Here is a 19,569-nt window from a genome sequence, read left to right as displayed (position 1 = left end):
ACCCAGAAAAACACACTAACACTAATTGCTGCCAAAAGTGATTCTAATATGTATTGACTCAGGGTTGACTGCTTATCTAATAAAAAATATATATTTTTACTTTGATATTAGAATATTTTGTGATCGTTGACAAAACAATGACGGTTAAACACATTTTAAACCCACTTTGTAACGCATGAAATGTGGAAAAAGTCAAGGGGTGTGAGTACTGTCTGAAGACCCTGTACATAGCCGTTAGTGGGTTAAATGTAAGTAACTGTACATATTGTCTTATGGAAGTTCTTATTGGTAAAGTAATACGTGACTTTTCTTAGTGAATACCAGGGAATGAAATTCATTAATAATTGAATGACAAACATTTGATTGAATTCAGTCTTACTGTGTCCCTAATCACAGAAATGTGATAATACTCCCATGTTGCTCTCTGGCACACATTATTCAATAAATACTTCATGCATGGAAGACCTAGCCGGCCTCTAAAATTAAATCATTTTAGTAAATCTACAAAATTGAGTTAACTTTATTTCTAACATTTATCTCAATATTCACATAACTTATTTTAAAAGTCAGTTGGACACTACAATACTTCAATATCTACATTCTTTATAGGAAACCTTGAATGGACCTTGGAAGCCAGGGTGGTACTCAAAATGGCACCAAGAAAAACAGTTGATGGGGAACCCAAATAAAATCCCTTTAGGACCAAAAACATTGTAGATAAACTTTGTCTAAAAGTTCGACTTGGACAAATATTTGTGAGGGGTAGAAAGTGACATGCTCAGAGCTGAAACTAAACAGTCTACAGTGTGCGTCAAACAATATTTGTTGCTCAGAGATGAGTCGGAGGCTGCTATGTACCACCCCTCCCCTTCTACAGAACATTCTGTAGTAGAAGGGTAACCAAAGAAAATGCCTTGACTGACAGCATGGCCTTAACATCTGTTTCTGTCTGTCCATGGAGCTCAGTGTCCTAGCTGCAAATCGTAGCTCTGAGTGAAGAGTTAAGAACTAAATTCACATTTTAAAAATGTATCACAGATTATAGTACTGTGATATAAGATGTACTAACCTAATTCAGTCGTTTGATGAATGAAATTATCGTTAAACATTTACCTTTTAATAATAAGCAAAACGCTAGCTTTTTACGCTGTGTAATAACGTTAAAATAAGTGAGGGGAATAAATAAGTGAAACGTGTGGTTAAATTATAACCAAAAGGAAAGATGATTGTGTACGACCCTGTTTCTAACTAACATTCATCAAGTCGCTTATTGAATAGAGATCCTGGTATTGCCATTGAAACGCCTCCGACAGTGATGTGTTTTTCCACTTCAAGTGAATGTATGAGAATATCCATTGCGAGAGGAATCCATTACGAGAGGAATCCACATCTCTCTCTCACACACAGTAATAGATGTAGGTACAACTGTGTACCTTCTGTCAGTTTGATCCTCCTTCTGTCTTCCTCCTTTGTTCTTCCTGCTAGCTCAGTCTGTTTGGTTAACTTCTAGGGGTGTAACGGTTCATCAAATCCACGGTTCGGTATGTATTGCGGTTTTGGGGTCACGGTTTGGTTTCGGTACAGCAGGAAAATGACGTTTTCACACTGATGCTCACGTTTTCACACTGATGCTGCATTTGTAACCGTGTGGGAGGTGGGAATTTACCAGTTGTGAAGTCATACATTTAGTCCCAGATGCGCACTTGTGATTTCTCATAAAGGGTGAGTGTCTGTAGCACGGCATCTCCCACTCCGGGTTAAGGTAATGGGCTGTCACTTTTAAGTAATCGCAACACAGGGTGCATTGGCCAATTCCTAGAAAACTGTGGCTTGCTTATATAGAGCGGGTATGACCTGTTTGCTGAAATGGGTGCAAGAGGGAAGTTCATAACGTGGCTCGAGCACTTTTACAAGGTGCTGGAATTCCCTATTCTCAACCACTGAGAACGGGTGCGGCTTTAAACCAAAGCCTGTAAAATATAAACACAGCCTACCTATTGCTCTTGTCATTTTTGGCCGGTCAGAACCAGTTCCCAAGGGCTGCTTGAATGCAGAGGGGAGGTGATTTTGGGTTGTTTCTTTCCATTTCCGTCTTGTGACGTCGGCATAAATGTGTCAACATATTTGAGGTGTTGGCAGCTGGATAGCCTATTCTCATTGAGCAGTGGCGACATACTGTTAACGTCTTATCCACAACTCTCTGTACATCACCATTGTGATCTACTGGGAAGCCAAAATGTTCCCAAACTGGAGATTTAAACGATGGAGGATCCTCCTGGTTTGTCCACCCCACCACTCGTCATCGTACAGAACTAGTTCCTGGCTGCGCCTCACAAAAGGACAGTTTGAAATGCGCCAATTAAGATTTGAATTTAGATTACAATGTGCACATAGGCTCTAGTTGTTTTAACAGAATAGCCCTAAAAAAATAAAAATTCTGCTCAAATTTACTCGAGGCACCGGCCTACAACGCAGCGTAGGCATAGCCTATAGGCCTTTTATTTTGTATATATTTTATTAAATGTATTCATTCAGGTTGAGTGCAGACTGAACCGAGGCCCCCTACCGAACGGTTCGGTATGAACACGTGTACCGTTACACCCCTATTGACTTCTCCTCTCATACTTCCCCAGCTTCTTGGGATCCTTGCTGGGCATGCACCAGTCATCCGCCTCGTTGCTCGTCTGGTAATGCCTTATGGCTGACTGGTTGTAAACAGGAAGTCTTTCCACAGAATCTGAGGACAAGGCCTGTTAATGGAGCACAGAGTGGAGTGGTAGGTTAGATGTAATCTTGGGTAACCCAAAACTAAAATCTCACAGAATTTGGTGAGCTAGGTGATTTAGTTCTGGATGTTAGAAATTGGGAGTTCTGATTTGCGAAGTCTCCACCCTCGCAAAAGAGAACTCAGCCAAAGCCCTCCCCCCTTCCGCTAATTTCAACACATGCAAAGCAGTCCGTCTAAGCACACCTTCGCCAAATCCTGATACGTCCAAATAACCAGTGACGAAAACCCAAACACCGGAAATACTGCTGCTCATTATCCTACGCATTCCCTCCTGTTGCAACAGATTCTGAAGACAAGGCTCTATTTCTATCACATGATGAGTCTTCCACCATTCAGAGAATGAACCTTTACATACTTATTTCAGACTTTCAAAAACGCCAACGTTGTATAGAGCAGGGATCATCAACTAGATTCAGCCGTGGGACAATTTTTCCGTGAGCGGATGGTCGGAACACAATTACAAATAATTTGTAGACTCAATTTGATCACAAGGCCAAACAGATGTTTGACAAAAACATGATCATTTCAAACCTTGCTTACATTTGTATACGATCACGTGTCTCTATTAGGCTTGGGAATACTTGGGTACAGTTTTCAAAAATTAAAATAACTGGTGTTTTTACAGTCGTGTCCAAAAATGAAAATTGTAAATTTTTTGAGCAAAAAAAATACAAATTGAGGGCCAAAATGGGGGAACCCTGATTTAGAGGTTCAATTATCTAGAATAAGACAACTGTTGAAGTAACACATTCCATTCGTAGAAGTGTTACCTTCAGGTAGATGACAGCTGACGTCCCGTATCCCTCCATGGAGTAGAGCTGCAGGTCTCCCTGGAAGTACTTGGCATAGAGACGGGAGATGGGAAGACCGTAGCCGAAACCAGCCTACAGAGAGCCAGGGACACAGAGTTAAAAACTCACTCTGAACTGACTGACACAGTACTGTAGTAGACAAGCATTCAGTTACACTTTAAACCCTGGGCAACGAATGACTGGTCCAGTTTGTAATTCTGCTAATTTACAACCGTGTTCGCTCGCAGTTTACACTTTAGTCAGTATAAAATGATCACGATTTACATTTGAGCTGAAATGAAATAAACAGGCTTGCATGCCTCTAACATGTGATCAAACTGCAGTCATAGATCATGTCCTACCGAATGTTGTGCTCCAATGTATTAAATCTGACTGCCAGTAAAATCTTTCATGTTCAGTGGCACCAGGACAGGGTCTCACCAGTGGAGCGTTGCGTGAGTTGTCAACATCGACGGGGCTGGGGGCGGTGGAGTACATGTAGCTGAACAAACGCTCTATCTTCCTCAGGGGAACTCCACCTCCTCGATCTGATATCTACAAACAACACCAACAACGTTACAGCTCTGATCTTCCTGTTGTCTCCAAGTATCATCGTATAGCACCTACACAACAACCACGGAAGGAAATCTATGGTACTATGAATTCATACACAAAATATACACATTAAAACTGTACAGTAGGCTTCTACATCCTATGGTATTATTTCCACCCTGCATCTGTGGAAGTGTGTTGGATGGGCATACACTACTTTTGAACAAATGTATATTGTTGGGGCTCAGAGCTGAAGGTTTTCACTGTACTCAATTAAATGGCTTTATTAGCCTGGGAAACATGTTAACATTACCAACGCAAGTGAAGTAGATAAAACAAATTTTCAGTAAAAACTTTACACTCACAGAAGTTCCAAAAGTAGAGACATTTCAAATGTAATGTCTTTACTCCAATTACTCCTACAACTCTGTGACTAAAACTTCTCATTTAAAAATAAAAGTCAATGTACTGCAATGAGCACAATACATATCATTCATTGTAAGGGTGAATACTCTGAGCCTGTGTTTACCTTGATTGTCAGGTCTTCACTGCCCAGTGAGACTCGAACTTTGACCGGCGGGAGATGCAGGGCCATTTCATGAGTCTCCACTGTTGCTCTCATGGCGTTCTGGAAACAAAACAAACATTGCTTGAGGAAATGACAAAGTAATAAATCAGATTGAGTTAATGTAACCAAATCATATGTAGTAGCGTCCGCCATAGGCTCCCTCACACGTGTAATGAAATGTTTATACAGTAGAAGGTAAATGTTTGGTGTACCTTGAAGAGCTCAAACAGCATGTGGTAGAGATGGGAAGGCACATAGACAATACGAAGAGGCTGGTCAGGACCTTTGGCTGAGGAAAAACTGAGGATTACTCCAAACCAAACATGACTGCAAATGTATAACATGCACAACTGAGGATAGGAGTTAGTAGAAACAAAACAACTTTCCCTTCTTATTGCAAATGCACAACTGAACTCAATAATCACTATGAAATACATAATTGACTATTCTACCAACGTAATCACGTCCCCAGACACTTCTGATAGCCTATAGCCTGGGGATGAGGTTGCTACCAGCTAAAACCATGAATAGACATTGTTTTGCTTTTTTAAGGCTTATGTAACATGGTGACTGTTAAACAGCTGAATGTGGGTGAACGGAGGTTTGTTACTGAGAGTTAGACGGTTCACTGAGAGAGGAGAAGTCTGCCCGGCGACAAGACTAAGCCTGTAGCAAGGGGCTTGTTGCTGTTCTGTTCCGCTGCTGACTGGAGAGATAAGAGACTGATGGGTGCTTGATTTGGTGCACAATGACCAAAGGCAAACTATGACATAACATTTTTGATGAATCATTATGGCTGATGTGACTGTCCACACCCCCACTGTAATGCATCAGACGTAGGCTAGACTGTGCAGCCCATTGATATTTTATGGCTGGCGCGTTTTGAAAGTTTAGGCACCAAGTGATGTCTGGATCTGTTCTTGTTTTAGCAACGATTATCATTTCCCTCTACCTACAATAAAATATTTATCAAAGTCATGGTTTGACCTTTCAAGTGGTGCTATTGTCCTGCACAAAACATTAGAAACACCTGCTTTTTCCATGACAAACTGACCAGGTAAATCCAAGTGAAAGCTATGATCTTTTATTGATGTCACTTGTTAAATGCAATTCACTTCAATCAGTGTCGATGAAGGGGGGGAGACTGGTTAAAGAAGGGTTTGAGACATTGTGATACGTGTGTGTGTGCCATTCAGAGGGTGAACAGGCAAGACAAAAGATTTAAGTGCCTTTGAACGGGGTATGGTAGTAGGTGCCTGTTTGAGTGTGTCAAGAACTGCAACGCTGCTGGGTTTTTCACACTCATCAGTTTCCCGTGTATATCAAGAATGGTCCACCAAACCAAAAGACATCCTGCAAGATTATCACAACTATGCATTGGCGTCAACGTGAGCCAGCATCCCTGTGGAATGCTTTCAACACCTTGTATGCCCCGACATATTGAGGCTGTTCTGAAAAAAGGAGTTGCAACTCAATAGTGGGAAGGTGTTCCTAATGTTTTGTACACTCAGTGTATAACCTAGACCTGCAGTTTTTTTTAAACAGGGCGATACACAGAAGTGAATATTTATACCTGTGTAAGTGAGGTGTATGAAAGATTGGTTCTCTGTAGACATGTAGACATGCCTCAGATGCAGAAAACACAGTCTCACTCCTGACAACCCTAGCTGAGAGTAAACAGTCGTCGCACACTGTTCAACTAAAGCAACAGAGTTAATTGCTAAAAATGGTTCAGCTAAATATCTATTAACACCACCCACACAAGCTAGCAACACACAAACACACACACTTTGCAAATTGCACCCCGAATTGAGTAGACCAGAAGAATTGAATGAGACCAAGAACACTCAACCCACGGGCAGAGAAACTCAAATCAAACCTGGCCAAACAACTCACAATGCAAATACAACCTCACAAATTGTTTCTGTAAACATAATCTTCTCTAACAACCCCCGGCCTAAAACTCACTTGCTAACCAAATTGTACTATTTGGAAATAGGAGAACGAGAAACGTCTTCAAGCTACTCTGGCCCTTCTCCCTTCCCTTGGCACACTAAAGCATGTGACTGCAATAATGTTGTATCAAAAACAGACTTGGCTCCAAATAGTGTTTACAATCTTTCAAATACTTTGAGTGTTTGATATAGCTCATCAACAGTGTCAGTTGGGCCAGGTTGCACTTCTGGGACTATTCTATTGGGTCAATTGAGCCAGGCCAGCTCAACCAAGCGCAGCTAAAATATTTGAAGGAAAACAAATACCTTCCAGATCCCAGGTCTATAACCCTGTATAGAAGGTGATTTACCGTTGACTTGTGTGATGTCAATCTCTGGTGAGGTCAGGTAGTACTGCTCACAGAGCATCTTGGAACTATCGAAGGCATCTGGGGACGAAACAGTCAAAACAAAGACCAGGACTGTAGCACAGGAAGAAAACACTGACTTTCAATCTAGTTACCATAACACCTAATGACCACTGATTACCCACATCACTTAACAATAAAGATGTTTTAGAGGGAAGGAGGAGACTGCACCTAAATTGGGGTATATCTACTTGTGCTGTTGGGAACATGTTTATCTGTTCTATCTGACCCTTTGGGTGAATAAACTTGGTTTGAGAACTTGGTTTAACACCACTGATTCAATCGAGTCACTATAACAGCTAATGTACAGTGACTTTCAATCTAGTCACCATAACAGCTAATGTACAGTGACTTTCAATCTAGTCACCATAACAGCTAATGTACAGTGACTTTCAATCTAGTCACCATAACAGCTAATGACCAGTGACTTTTAATCTAGTCACCATAACAGCTAATGACCAGTGACCACAGAGAGTAGATGTTGAAATAGGTGGGTGAAGAACAGTCTGCCTCTGTATTTAAAAGGCATTACTATTACACATCATTTAGTTCTATTATTATTATTATTATGAGAATAAATGTGATACTGTGCAGATCAAGGTGAAAAGGACATACCTACTGGAGCAGTGGAAAGGGTTAAATAATGATACTGCACCTGTAAATCGTACGTGTGTGTGTCTGTCTCTGTCTCTCTGTGTGTGTGTGTGTGTGTGTGTAGCTGATGAGGGACAGTACCTTTTACCACCTCTGTCACGTCACAGTCGGGGTCGATGGTGCCAATGTGCTTGGGATGGGCGGGGTTGGCACTTCCATCAAAGATGAGAGCTGAAGCGGTACATAACAACAAATTCAGACTCATTGGGTAACTACACTTGCATGCTGTATGTATTTTGTGTACACAGCCCTACTGTGACTAGTGCTGGTTCATGAGCATGGTGTAGTATAGTATATGTAGTATAGTTACAGACAGTGCTGGTTCATGAGCATGGTGTAGTATAGTATATGTAGTATAGTTACAGACAGTGCTGGTTCATGAGCATGGTGATGTACAGTCGTGGCCAAAAGTTTTGAGAATGACACAAATATTAATTTCCACAAAGTTTGCTGCTTCAGTGTCTAGATATTTTTGCCAGATGTTACTATGGAATACTGAAATATAATTACAAGCATTTCATAAGTATCAAAGGCTTTTATTGACAATTACATGAAGTTGATGCAAAGAGTCAATATTTGCAGTGTTGACCCTTCTTTTTCAAGAGCTCTGCAATCTGCCCTGGCATGCTGTCAATTAACTTCTGGGCCACATCCTGACTGATGGCAGCCCATTCTTGCATAATCAATGCTTGGAGTTTGTCAGAATTTGTGGGTTTTTGTTTGTCCACCCGCCTCTTGAGGATTGACCACAAGATCTCAATGGGATTAAGGTCTGGGGAGTTTCCTGGCCATGGACCCAAAATATCGATGTTTTGTTCCCCGAGCCACTTATTTATCACTTTTGCCTTATGGCAAGGTGCTCCATCATGCTGGAAAAGGCATTTCTCATCACCAAACTGTTCCTGGATGGTTGGGAGAATTTGCTCTCGGAGGATGTGTTGGTACCATTCTTTATTCATGGCTGCGTTCTTAGGCAAAATTGTGAGTGAGCCCACTCCCTTGACTGAGAAGCAACCCTACACATGAATGGTCTCAGGGTGCTTTACTGTTGGTATGACACAGGACTGATGGTAGCGCTCACCTTGTCTTCTCCGGACAAGCTTTTTTCCGGATGCCCCAAACAATCGGAAAGGGGATTCATCAGAGGGAATGACTTTACCCCAGTCCTCAGCAGTCCAATCCCTGTACCTTTTGCAGAATATCAGTCTGTCCCTGATGTTTTTCCTGGAGAGAAGTGGCTTCTTTACTGCCCTTCTTTATACCAGGCCATCCTCCAAGTCTTTGCCTCTGTGCGTGCAGATGCACTCACACCTGCCTGCTGCCATTCTTGAGCAAGCTCTGTATTGGTGGTGCCCCGATCCCGCAGCTGAATCAACTTTAGGAGACGGTCCTGGCGCTTGCTGGACTTTCTTGGGCGCCCTGAAGCCTTCTTCACAACAATTGAACCGCTCTCCTTGAAGTTCTTGATGATCTGATAAATGGTTGATTTAGGTGCAATCTTACTGGCAGCAATATCCTTGCCTGTGAAGCCCTTTTTTGTGCAAAGCAATGATGACAGCACGTGTTTCCTTGCAGGTAACCATGGCTGACAGAGGAAGAACAATGATTCCAAGCACCACCCTCCTTTTGAAGCTTCCAGTCTTATTCGAACTCAATCAGCATGACAGAGTGATCTCCAGCCTTGTCCTCGTCAACACTTACACCTGTGTTAACAAGAGAATCACTGACATGATGTCAGCTGGTCCTTTTGTGGCAGGGCTGAAATGCAGTGGAAATGTTTTTGGGGGGATTCAGTTAATTTGCATGGCAAATAGGGACTTTGCAATTAATTGCAATTCATCTGATCACTCTTCATAACATTCTGGAGTATATGCAAATTGCCATCATACAAACTGAGGCAGCAGACTTTGAAAATTAATATTTGTGTCATTCTCAAAACTTTTGGCCACGAGTATATATGTAGTATAGTTACTGACAGTGCTGGTTCATGAGCATGCGGGTGGAGATGCGGCTCATGTAGAAGCGATCCAGGAAGTATTGGACATTCTGATTGGTCACAGGGTCAGAGCCGAAAGCCTCCTTGTACTCCACTACGCCCTGGGCCATGGTGGGGACCACGTTGTTGTGACGGTTCCTGACGTTCACCAGCGTCCCAGTGAACCTGAGGAGACAGGGCAAAGGCTGGGTCGAAAGTTCACAATTCCACACATTCTATTCCAATAGCCTGCCATCCTAATTTTCCCTCTGGGTATAAATAAAGTACCTATAGTCATTCAGTCATTAACTCACTAACATCTGCGAGGTTGCTAACAGCTCAAAATATGATTGATCTAAGCAGCAGCAGAGGTATGGTGGACGTGGTAATCCATCATATCACATTCCATTTCAGATCAAGATTAAAACCATAATCTATTATTCAGTTAGAAGAGATGGCTATTGTTAGGCAGAGATTAGAGAAATGTTATCTTTCCTTACCCGAATTAACTATGACTCACTTTGGAGAGTCCATCTAATGAGATGTAGGCCTATCTGCTGGATATGACTGTGTGTAATTGACTTACTTCTTTAGGATCGCTTTATCATCAGGATCTTTCTCCAGGAAGCCCGCAAGCTCCATCAGACTTGTTGCATACCTGTAGGAATAGATCACAGAAGACAGGCTAGTTAACACAGGGAAACAATACTGCTACTTTAAACCAAACTACATTTATAAAGGCTTTGTTGAGCATTCATAAAGAGTATTCTTAGGCTTTACAGAGCATTCATAAAGAGTATTTATAAGCAAGTGCTTGGGAGTGTAGCATGACATTTGCTTATGAATTACATAGGCATAATGAAGGGTTTATGAGTGCTTCATTAAACCTTTATTTCAGTCCCATGGTGAAAGAAACTAAAGGTATGTGTAGAAGCCAGGGAAAAGATCACTTCTTTCCTTTAGCAAATCACTTTTGACTCCTGGAGTTCCACCTTTAAAAATCTCAGACTTCTATTTTGGAACGGACTCCGACTCTCGTGGTGACCATGAAAACCACATGGGGGTATTTATACATGCTACAATAACTAGGGCTACTTGTGGCTGGAGATAGGCCTATTATGCATCCCAAATGGCAACCTATTCCCTATATAGTGCACTACTTTTAACCAGAGCCCTCTGGGCCCCGGGGAATAGAGTGCCATTTGGGCAGTTATGTTCCTTCTGATGTTGAAACATTCCTCACCATTTTCAACATCTCAAAATGTGAATATTCTCTGTACAGCACACGCTAAATACTTCTGACCTAGTGGAAGTAGGCCTAACACATTAACACTAAGCATTTCAGTAGCTTACTTATTAGCCTACTAGCTTGTTCAGAGGAGTCACTATTATGGCCTAGTTAAGAGGCTGTAGACTAAATTGTCCCGACTTCAGTGACATGCAGATTGAGTCAGGAAGCTAGGTGAGAGATCAGTGGCTGACTGTTTTCAAACCCTCTTTGTCCACCAACTGACCTTGAACCCTCCCACTTTACTAACACAGCTGCTGCAACTAGGCTAACTAGCTTGAATTACAAAGTTTAACTAACGCTTGTTGTTGCCGTCAGGCCACTACTCTACCATTAGCCAAGTCGAATAAATGGTGCCAAATCAATATTGTGGATGGAAAAACCCCACGGCCTAAAGCGGAACATAACCTTAATAGAGTAGCGATGACGCAGAACGCTAACTTTAGACCAAGTTTAGAAATATATATCTGCCATATCATTACATTGATAATAAAGCTGAAACATAGGGTTCTGTACTGGCCACCTATCAGAGAGACACTAAGTTATTGCCCTAGTTTCAACTGTGCTGTACTTTCCCTGACATTACACTCTAGTTAGCTGATGGTTTTCCCTAACTAGGAGATAGCCTAAACAATTCCTTCACAGCCCTAGCACTCAACAATCAACTCCATTTATTTTTGGGAAAGTATTCCGTTTCAATAAGAGAACATATTTGCAAGTACCCATTTTAACTGACAAAATATCTGACTGTCACTAATAAAGACTTGATGCACATTGTAGTCCTCCATGTTTCTAGGCTACACTTCTGATGATCGTCAAACAACGTCGCGCACAGCCCGTTTCACTGTGAGGATACATGGTGTTCCAGCCCACATTGTCCCTGTATTTTGTATTTATTAAGGATCCCCATTAGTTCCTTCAAAGGCAGCAGCTACTCTTCCTGGGGTCCAGCAAAATGAAGGCAGTTTATATCATTTTAAAAACATTCATAACAGATTTTAAACATTTTACATTTTAAACAACATTCACAACACATTAAATGTGTGCCCTCAGGCCACTACATCTACAACAGAAAATCAATTTGTACGAGTGTGTAGAGTGAGTATGTTATTGTGTGTGTATTCATGCGTCTGTGTACACCTGTGCAGCCTGCCTAACAGACAGAGATATGAGACGGAGACAGCTGGCACCTGCAGCCTACATCGCAGGGTAGGCCTTCATCTCATCCCTAGAAATGAGATGTACCACTCCGTTTAAGGGACGTGGTGATTTGATTTGAGACCCCCATAACTCTCTCACCCCACCATACCCCTCACTAGGGCAGAGTAGTTCAGTAAGATAGTCTATGCACTGTTATAGTCGCCAGGATAATAACATCCTATTGGCTCTGTCGGAATATCACCTCAGTAAATGGCTGTTGAATATCACCTCAGTAAATGGCTGTTGAATATCACCTCAGTAAATGGCTGTTGAATATCACCTCAGTAAATGGCTGTTGAATATCACCTCAATAAATGGCTGTTGAATATCACCTCAGTAAATGGCTCTTCAAGATAAGATATTTTACAACTGCTGATGTAAAAAGGGCTTTATAAGATACATTTGATTGGTTTGATCATACACGTGTCGCCTAGAGCAACGTACAAGTTCAATAATCATTTCTGACAACTATGAAGGAACAAACATACTGTAGCAGAGACTTGGCTAAAAGGTACAAACAGATATTTTTTTAATCCCAACAGGAGGCCTCTTGCCAGGCATTGTAAATAAGAATTTGTTCTTAATTGATTTGCCTGGTAAAATAAATGGAATAACTGTAAGGGGAAAAATATACTCTGGGAGTGATCCAATTCTCCATATTCTATACCGACGGTCCTACCGAATGCATGAAGCAGTGTAATGTTTACAGTAGGGTCAGCTCTCTGTAGGAGGAGCACACAGCATTCAGTCAAATATAAGGAGGGGTCAAGGAGGTCAAGAATATTTAGTCTTTTGCTAGAAGACACCCTTCCAGGAACCAAGTTATTCTTTTCCCAGTCCATTCAAGGGATGCTAAAATATCTGACCCATGCCGTGACCCTGCATCAGTGGTAAGGTAACTATTCCACACACACACACAGCTACACAGTGAAATGAAGTAGTTTCTTCAGCATGGAATGGGATTGGAGTCAGTGAGATATAGAGGATGTACTATCCACACTCACACTCCTGCAGCCTGTGTAGGTGAGGTGTGTGTCTGCAGCCTGGAGGGGGATTGGACAATATTCAGTGATATGTAGGGTAAAGGTTCATAATAGGTGATGTAGCTGCTGTAGTAAGGGGGTGCACAGATTCACTGAGATATAGAGTTGTATAAGCTACAGCTGTATTTACCAGCTCTGTAGCAGCTGCAGTGAGGGGGTGCTGAGAAGCTTGTCAGGGAGGAAGTCGATCTCCTTCATGATGTTGGCCAGCCGGACAGGAAGCTCCTGACGCAGGAACACAAAGGACGTCTTCTCACAGGCATTGGCCGAGCCTGCAGTCGCATGACACAGGAACACATCTGGGTTGTACTCATTAGGCGCACACAAATGTTTAAGACAATGTGAAGACATTGAACTGGTTTGTTTTGGCAGAAGGATCACGTCACGTTTTCACCTAAGAACAGGACCAAGTGCTACCTAGCAGAAAAGCATGATAGGGAGAAAGGTTTTCATTTCCACCTTTTAGTGACTTGTTAGAACTGAATCTAACTAACAGTGGCTGTGAGTGTCACGAGGGATTTGATTCAAAATCACAGTCGCTGCTTTACATTTGATGGATATCTTTGCTTGGTATCTATCGCATTATAATACGTTGCTTAGTCCTGCAACGAGACCTTGTTTCGTCCCGCAACTAGCCGTAAACAATCTATTGTCAGGAGAGTGGCAATACAATGGGTGCCATCCCCACTGTTGTGAATGCAGCCATACCCACCAGTATCATGATAAAATTGAATACAATAATGTTTGTCAACGCTTCAGCAGAGAGTTCCTCTGATCAGAGAGGGCACATACTGCAGTACTCTGGGAACACTGACAGCTGTCAGTGACTTAGCTACCCTACTTATACAATGCAACCAGTGGCACTTGTTTTGCACGTAGCTGCTATGGACTCAGAATTAACGTTAGGCAAGCTACAATGTTGCACAGTAACGTCATTGTAATGTTTAAGCTTGCTTGCTACATTTTTGCACAGTATTGTAATGTTTAGCTATGTTATTATTACAGGACAGGGATGAAAACTTACCAAAGTCTATGAATTGTTTCATTGACAGCGGCGAAGGTGAGAACTTGGAAAACCTATCCACTAATGCTTGTTTCGGTATGGAGCTGTTCTTTAGCAAAAATTGCGTTAACCTCATAGTTGCAACAAATTAAAATTTAAGTCCCGAGACAGTCCGATTGTTGTCAGCCAGGATGCCCTTTCTCTTCACCAGCGGCACGCTCCAGTCTCTCAGACGTAAAGACGCTAGCTAGCGGGCTAATGCTAGCCACCAAGGGCAATATCAAAGCGTTAAATTGACATTATTCAAAACAATTGTCAATGAAACACAGTCACATTCCTGAACAGTGCCGAATGTCTTTGCATCACCTAAACTTTTAACAAGCAACAATATTCCAGAATTCACGAATGCTCTTCACAAGACCGACCTCTGTGTTGAGTTGTTGTTGATGAAGTTTGGATTTGATTGGCATTGGCTTCGACCAATGAAAGAACACTACGCTTTGGTTTTTGGGGAGGGGGTTGTTTAGAAAGAAAGAAACATGTGCAAACAAAACAATATACAATGGAAATATGAATGATTGTATTATATAAAAAAACAGGTTTCGTTGAGTTAAATAATACATGTAAATCTGAGAACGCCGTGTCCACTTCTCTAAATGGCCTGTAGATGGCGACATTGTAACAGCTAATTGAAAGCGGCACATTGCTCTGACAGGATGAAGGGAAAGATTTCCTCTGATACTCTGAAGGGGGAGATGCTGCATCATGGCATGCATGCACTTGTTTTATATTTGCTTTTGGTCATCTGGCGCGAATATGTTTCATTTTAGCCATTGACAGCAATACCATCTAAACTGAAACGACCTGTTTTTACCATACATCCGAGGTTTGCTGCTCCAATATCATTAGAGGAGGATAATAATGTGGTGATTTGCGGAGGGTGTAGCAGTCGCGTGATACAGTATCTTTGCAAGTGACCATCATCGTCATCATCATCATCATCATCATCATTATCATCCATAAGGAAAGAAAGAGCAGGTATGACAAGTATTTACAAGGCAATAGAATAACTCATTGTGTACATTTGTAGCATGTGTCATTTGTGCTTGTGTACTTGCTAATTTTGCGTGGTTTTGGATAAATGGAAGAAGAAGCGCACTGAAGAATGACGTCATTGCTAATGATACCCAATTGATCCTTTACCTTACCCACCTCAGTGCAGTACTGTAAGCATCATCACCATACTGTAGATCAGTATGGTTACTGTACCACCAACTAAATGTCGCTCTGCCCGGAGTACCCTCAAAACCCCACCCCCCCCCATGTGCATTTTAAATACCCCATGTGGATAGGCCAAGTACTCCCAGGGGTTCTAGTACCCGGGGTTTGTGAACCACTGCTGTAGATACTGTGGTAAGGCTCTGTCCTAAGCGATAGAATAGTAATATCTCAGGCTAGGTCTTCATGCATTGCCATTTTTATTTTTAATTTGTTCACCTTTTATTTAACCAGGTAGACTAGTTGAGAACAAGTTCTCATTTGCAACTGCGACCTGGCCAAGATAAAGCAAAGCAGTTCGACACATACAACAACAGAGTTACACATGGAATAAACAAACATACAATCAATAATACAGTAGAAAAATCTATATACAGCATGTGCAAATGGGGTAGGATAAGAGAGGTAAGGCAATAAATAGGCCATGGTGGCGAAGTAATTACTATATAGCAATTAAACACTGGAATGGTATAATGTGCAGAAGATGAATGTGCAAGCAGAGATACTTGGGTGCAAAGGAGCAAGATAAATAAATAAATAAATACGGTATGGGGATGAGGTAGATTGGATGGGCTATTTACAGATGAGCTATGCACAGGTGCAGTGATCTGTGAGCTGCTCTGACAGCTGGTGCTTAAAGCTAGTGAGGGAGGTAAGAGTCTCCAGCTTCAGAGATTTTTGCAGTTCGTTCCAGTCATTGGCAGCAGAGAACTGGAAGGAGAGGCGGCCAAAGGAAGAATTGGCTTTGGGGGTGACCAGTGAGATATACCTACTGGAGCGCGTGCTACGGGTGGGTGCTGCTATGGTAACCAGTGAGCTGAGATAAGGCGGGGCTTTACCTAGCAGATGCTTATAATTTTTTTTTGCTTATTTGACTTTTTGTCATTTAAATTGTTTTGTTAAGTATTTCAATAAAGCGTTTACTTTACTTTATCCTCCACGTTTGTTCAGTACATCTTTTCTTTGTATGTAATTCCCTCCAGTGTGCTCAGCCCAGCATTCCCTTACCAAGGAGATACATTTGCCTTCATCAATGATGCTGTCTATTTATGTCACATAAACTGTAGTTGGACGTGTTTTGGAAGAATCAATTTGATGCAATCCCTTGCTTATGTTGTCATTGTCCTTTTACTATAATTTAATATTCACATGTTTTATATTGTTCCCAAACTAGCCACGCTTTGCCCTTGCATTGGTGACTTCAAGTGAAGTATGATTATTGAGTATTGACCCTACCACAATACATTGACAGGAAGATGCAGATAGATTATGCACTTAGACGTGGATGTCGATTAAGGCAGCCCTCCGCACCTCTCTGATTCAGAGGGGTTGGGTTAAATGCGGAAGGCACATTTCAGTTGAATACATTCAATTGTACAACTGACTCGGTATCCCCCTTTCCTTTTCCTTTATTTATCTCCTGCAATGTTATTTACTATGGAGCATGTTACAGGCCAAAAAGAAAGCAACTTAACCTAAGGCCACACCCAGTAGAAGTTATCTAGTGCAGAACAGTAGGCATACCAACGTCACCTAGAAAGACACCATCTTAAATTGTGACCGTATTACAAAGGTACATTGCATCCTTGTGTGACATTCCTTCTTTCCCAGCTCAATAGGAAACAATGGCAGACAAAAGTGACCTAAAAGCCCAGCTAGAGCGCAAAAAGCAGCGGCTAGCTCAGATCAGGGAGGAGAAGAAGAAGAGGAAGGAGGAGGAGAGGAAGAAGGAGGTAAGGAAGAAAAAATGAGTAGACACACTTGATCAAGCTCATCCCTGTCTGTCCATAGACAAAAACCTAATCCTACATCGCACTAACATACTATTACAAAGCTAATATAATGTGTATGTGTGTGTGTAGACAGAGACGCAGCCGAAGGCTGAAGCTGCCCCAGTGGACTCTGACTTGGACCGGAAGCGCAGAGAGACAGAGGCGCTCCTACAGAGCATCGGCATCTCCCCAGAACCATCACTAGGTACACACACACACACACACACACACACACACACTGCACATCTCCCCAGAACCTCCACTAGGTACACAAACACACACACATCTCCTCAGAAATCCCACTAGGTACACAGACACACACACTGCACATCTCCCCAGAACCTCCACTAGGTACACAAACACACACACTGCACATCTCCTCAGAAATCCCACTAGGTACACACACACACTGCACATCTCTCCAGAAACCCAACTCAAATTAGCACGTCACACACAGTTATTCATTTGAGTTAGAAATTACCACCAACTCATAGTAGTAAAATTACTAGAATGGGCATAGCGCATCAGACCACAGCAATTTGACTGCTCCAGAAATTATATATTTCTATGCACTAAATCCAGTAGATGGTGAGCCAGGAATGTAGAAAATGCAATGTTATGTCTATCTTATTATCTACATACTATGTATCTACAAGTTAGCAGTGTACAGCATGTCTGCTACTATTTGATTGCATGCAACAAGTGTGTGATTGCATGCAACAATATTTGTAAGTTTTACTTTTACTCATCTCTAATATAAATCTGTAATCATGATTATGATCATTATGTTTCATATTTCACTGTTCTATTTCTTCACAATGTCTATTGCAAAATAAATGCAAATATTTTGAATTGACATTTGAGTATAGTATATCTTAAAAATGTATACCATTAATTTCATTTCTGTGAAAGTTAATTCTTCATGTTTTGCACATTCTAGCCTAGGCAGCCACTGGTATTAACGTTACACTCGTGTCCCCCGGCGACCGGTTCGTACATAAAACATCCTCAATTCAGGCTGCAAAGGCATCGGCTTCCTCCTTAACTAGTTTTAATGGCGTGCTGCCGGGAAAAAAAACTCAAAAATATGCATAGTTTTAATAAAACACATTTTCCCACCACCTTGCTAGAGGGGCTACTTCCTGATGTTGCACCCCACGTTCAGCCAGGGGTAAACATACTTCTGCAACCTGATTGGCTGAAAATAGGAACATTGTTTTATATTAAGACAATACACATATTTTTTTTCTCGTTTTATTCCGGCGGTACGCCATTAAAGCTAGTTATGGAGAAAACCGAAGCCTTTGCAGCCTGATTGGAGGATGTTTTAAGTACAAACCGGTCGCTGGGGAGAAACGAGTGTATTACTGGCTGGGCATATAAAGCCAAGACGATAGTGGCGGTCTGGCGCCCACTAGCGGCTGCCTATGCTATGCACATTCTCTCAAATACATTTCTAACCGTATCATACATATCCCATTTCATCTTATCTTTCCCATGTTTTTTACATGTATTTATTTCCTCACGTGTGGCTTAGTATTATATTAGTACTTCATCTATGCCCAGGTGTTTCCCCAAGCCTATGATATTGAGGTGGATTTGTTGTATGCAAATACATGTGGAGAACGTCCACATTTCATATTGAAATGATGGGCTTAACAACATTTGAAAACATATCTCACTACCCAAATACAGTGGTTGAAAAAGCACCCAATAGTCATACTTGAGTAAAAGTAAAGATACCTTCATTGAAAATTACTCAAGTAAAAGTGAAAGTCACCCAGTAAAATACTACTTGAGTAAAAGTAAAAGTTTCTGGTTTTAAATATACTTAAGTATCAAAAGTAAATGTAATCTCTAAAATATACTTAAGTTTCAAAGTAAAAGTATAAATCATTTCAAATTTCCTAATACAAACCAGTCAGCACAATTTTCTTGTTTTATTTATTTACGGATAGTCAGGAACACTCTCCAAAACTCAGACATAATTTACAAATGAAGCATTTGTGTTAAGTGACTCCACCAGATCAGAGGCGGTAGGGATGACCAGGGATGTTCTCTTGATAAGTGTGTGAATTAGACCATTTTCCTGTCCTGCTAAGCATTCAAAATGTAACGAGAACTTTTGGGTGTCACGGAAAATGTATGGAGTAAAAAGTACATTATTTTCTTTAGGAATGTAGTGAAGTAAAAGTAGTCAAACATATCAATAGTGAAGTGCAGATACCCCCAAAAAACTACTTTCTGTAGTACTTTAAAGTATTTTTACTAAAGTATTTTACACCACTGCCCAAA

At 41.4% G+C, this 19,569-nt stretch overlaps 2 protein-coding genes across 5 annotated transcripts in view; one reads left to right on the top strand and one right to left on the bottom strand.

Annotated features, from left to right (window-relative positions):
• Positions 1-502: 502 nt before the first annotated feature.
• pdk4 (pyruvate dehydrogenase kinase, isozyme 4) lies at positions 503-14,693 on the bottom strand. 2 transcript variants are annotated; one of them, XM_029732594.1, is made up of 11 exons: positions 14,246-14,693; positions 13,352-13,493; positions 10,277-10,348; positions 9,692-9,876; positions 7,797-7,886; positions 7,005-7,082; positions 4,912-4,988; positions 4,661-4,759; positions 3,942-4,134; positions 3,559-3,672; positions 503-2,750 (listed from the first exon to the last, which is right to left on the bottom strand). In XM_029732594.1, the coding sequence occupies exons 1-11, from the start codon at positions 14,358-14,360 to the stop codon at positions 2,665-2,667; spliced, it is 1,251 nt and encodes a 416-aa protein (XP_029588454.1). In that variant the 5' UTR covers positions 14,361-14,693; the 3' UTR covers positions 503-2,664. The 2 variants fall into 2 exon arrangements, with proteins under 2 accessions (XP_029588454.1, XP_029588455.1); XM_029732595.1 differs by having other exon boundaries at positions 4,021-4,134; positions 14,246-14,691.
• A 287-nt stretch (positions 14,694-14,980) lies between these two features.
• The window catches only part of dync1i1a (dynein cytoplasmic 1 intermediate chain 1a), a 163,026-nt gene continuing 158,437 nt past the window's right edge, over positions 14,981-19,569 (top strand). For 2 of the 3 annotated variants that reach the window (XM_029732591.1, XM_029732589.1), the window contains exons 1-3: positions 14,981-15,262; positions 17,114-17,235; positions 17,365-17,479. In XM_029732591.1, coding sequence (XP_029588451.1) covers positions 17,128-17,235; positions 17,365-17,479 — 223 coding nt within the window. In that variant the 5' untranslated portion in view covers positions 14,981-15,262; positions 17,114-17,127. Of the gene's footprint in view, positions 15,263-16,254; positions 16,293-17,113; positions 17,236-17,364; positions 17,480-19,569 lie in introns of those variants that run through there. The other variant, XM_029732590.1, reaches the window with a different exon arrangement.

Source organism: Salmo trutta, chromosome 34 (assembly GCF_901001165.1).
Source record: "Salmo trutta chromosome 34, fSalTru1.1, whole genome shotgun sequence".
Lineage (NCBI taxonomy): Eukaryota > Metazoa > Chordata > Actinopteri > Salmoniformes > Salmonidae > Salmo > Salmo trutta.
The sequence above is the reverse complement of the archived record's forward strand: the minus strand, read 5'-3'. Positions and strand labels throughout refer to the sequence as shown.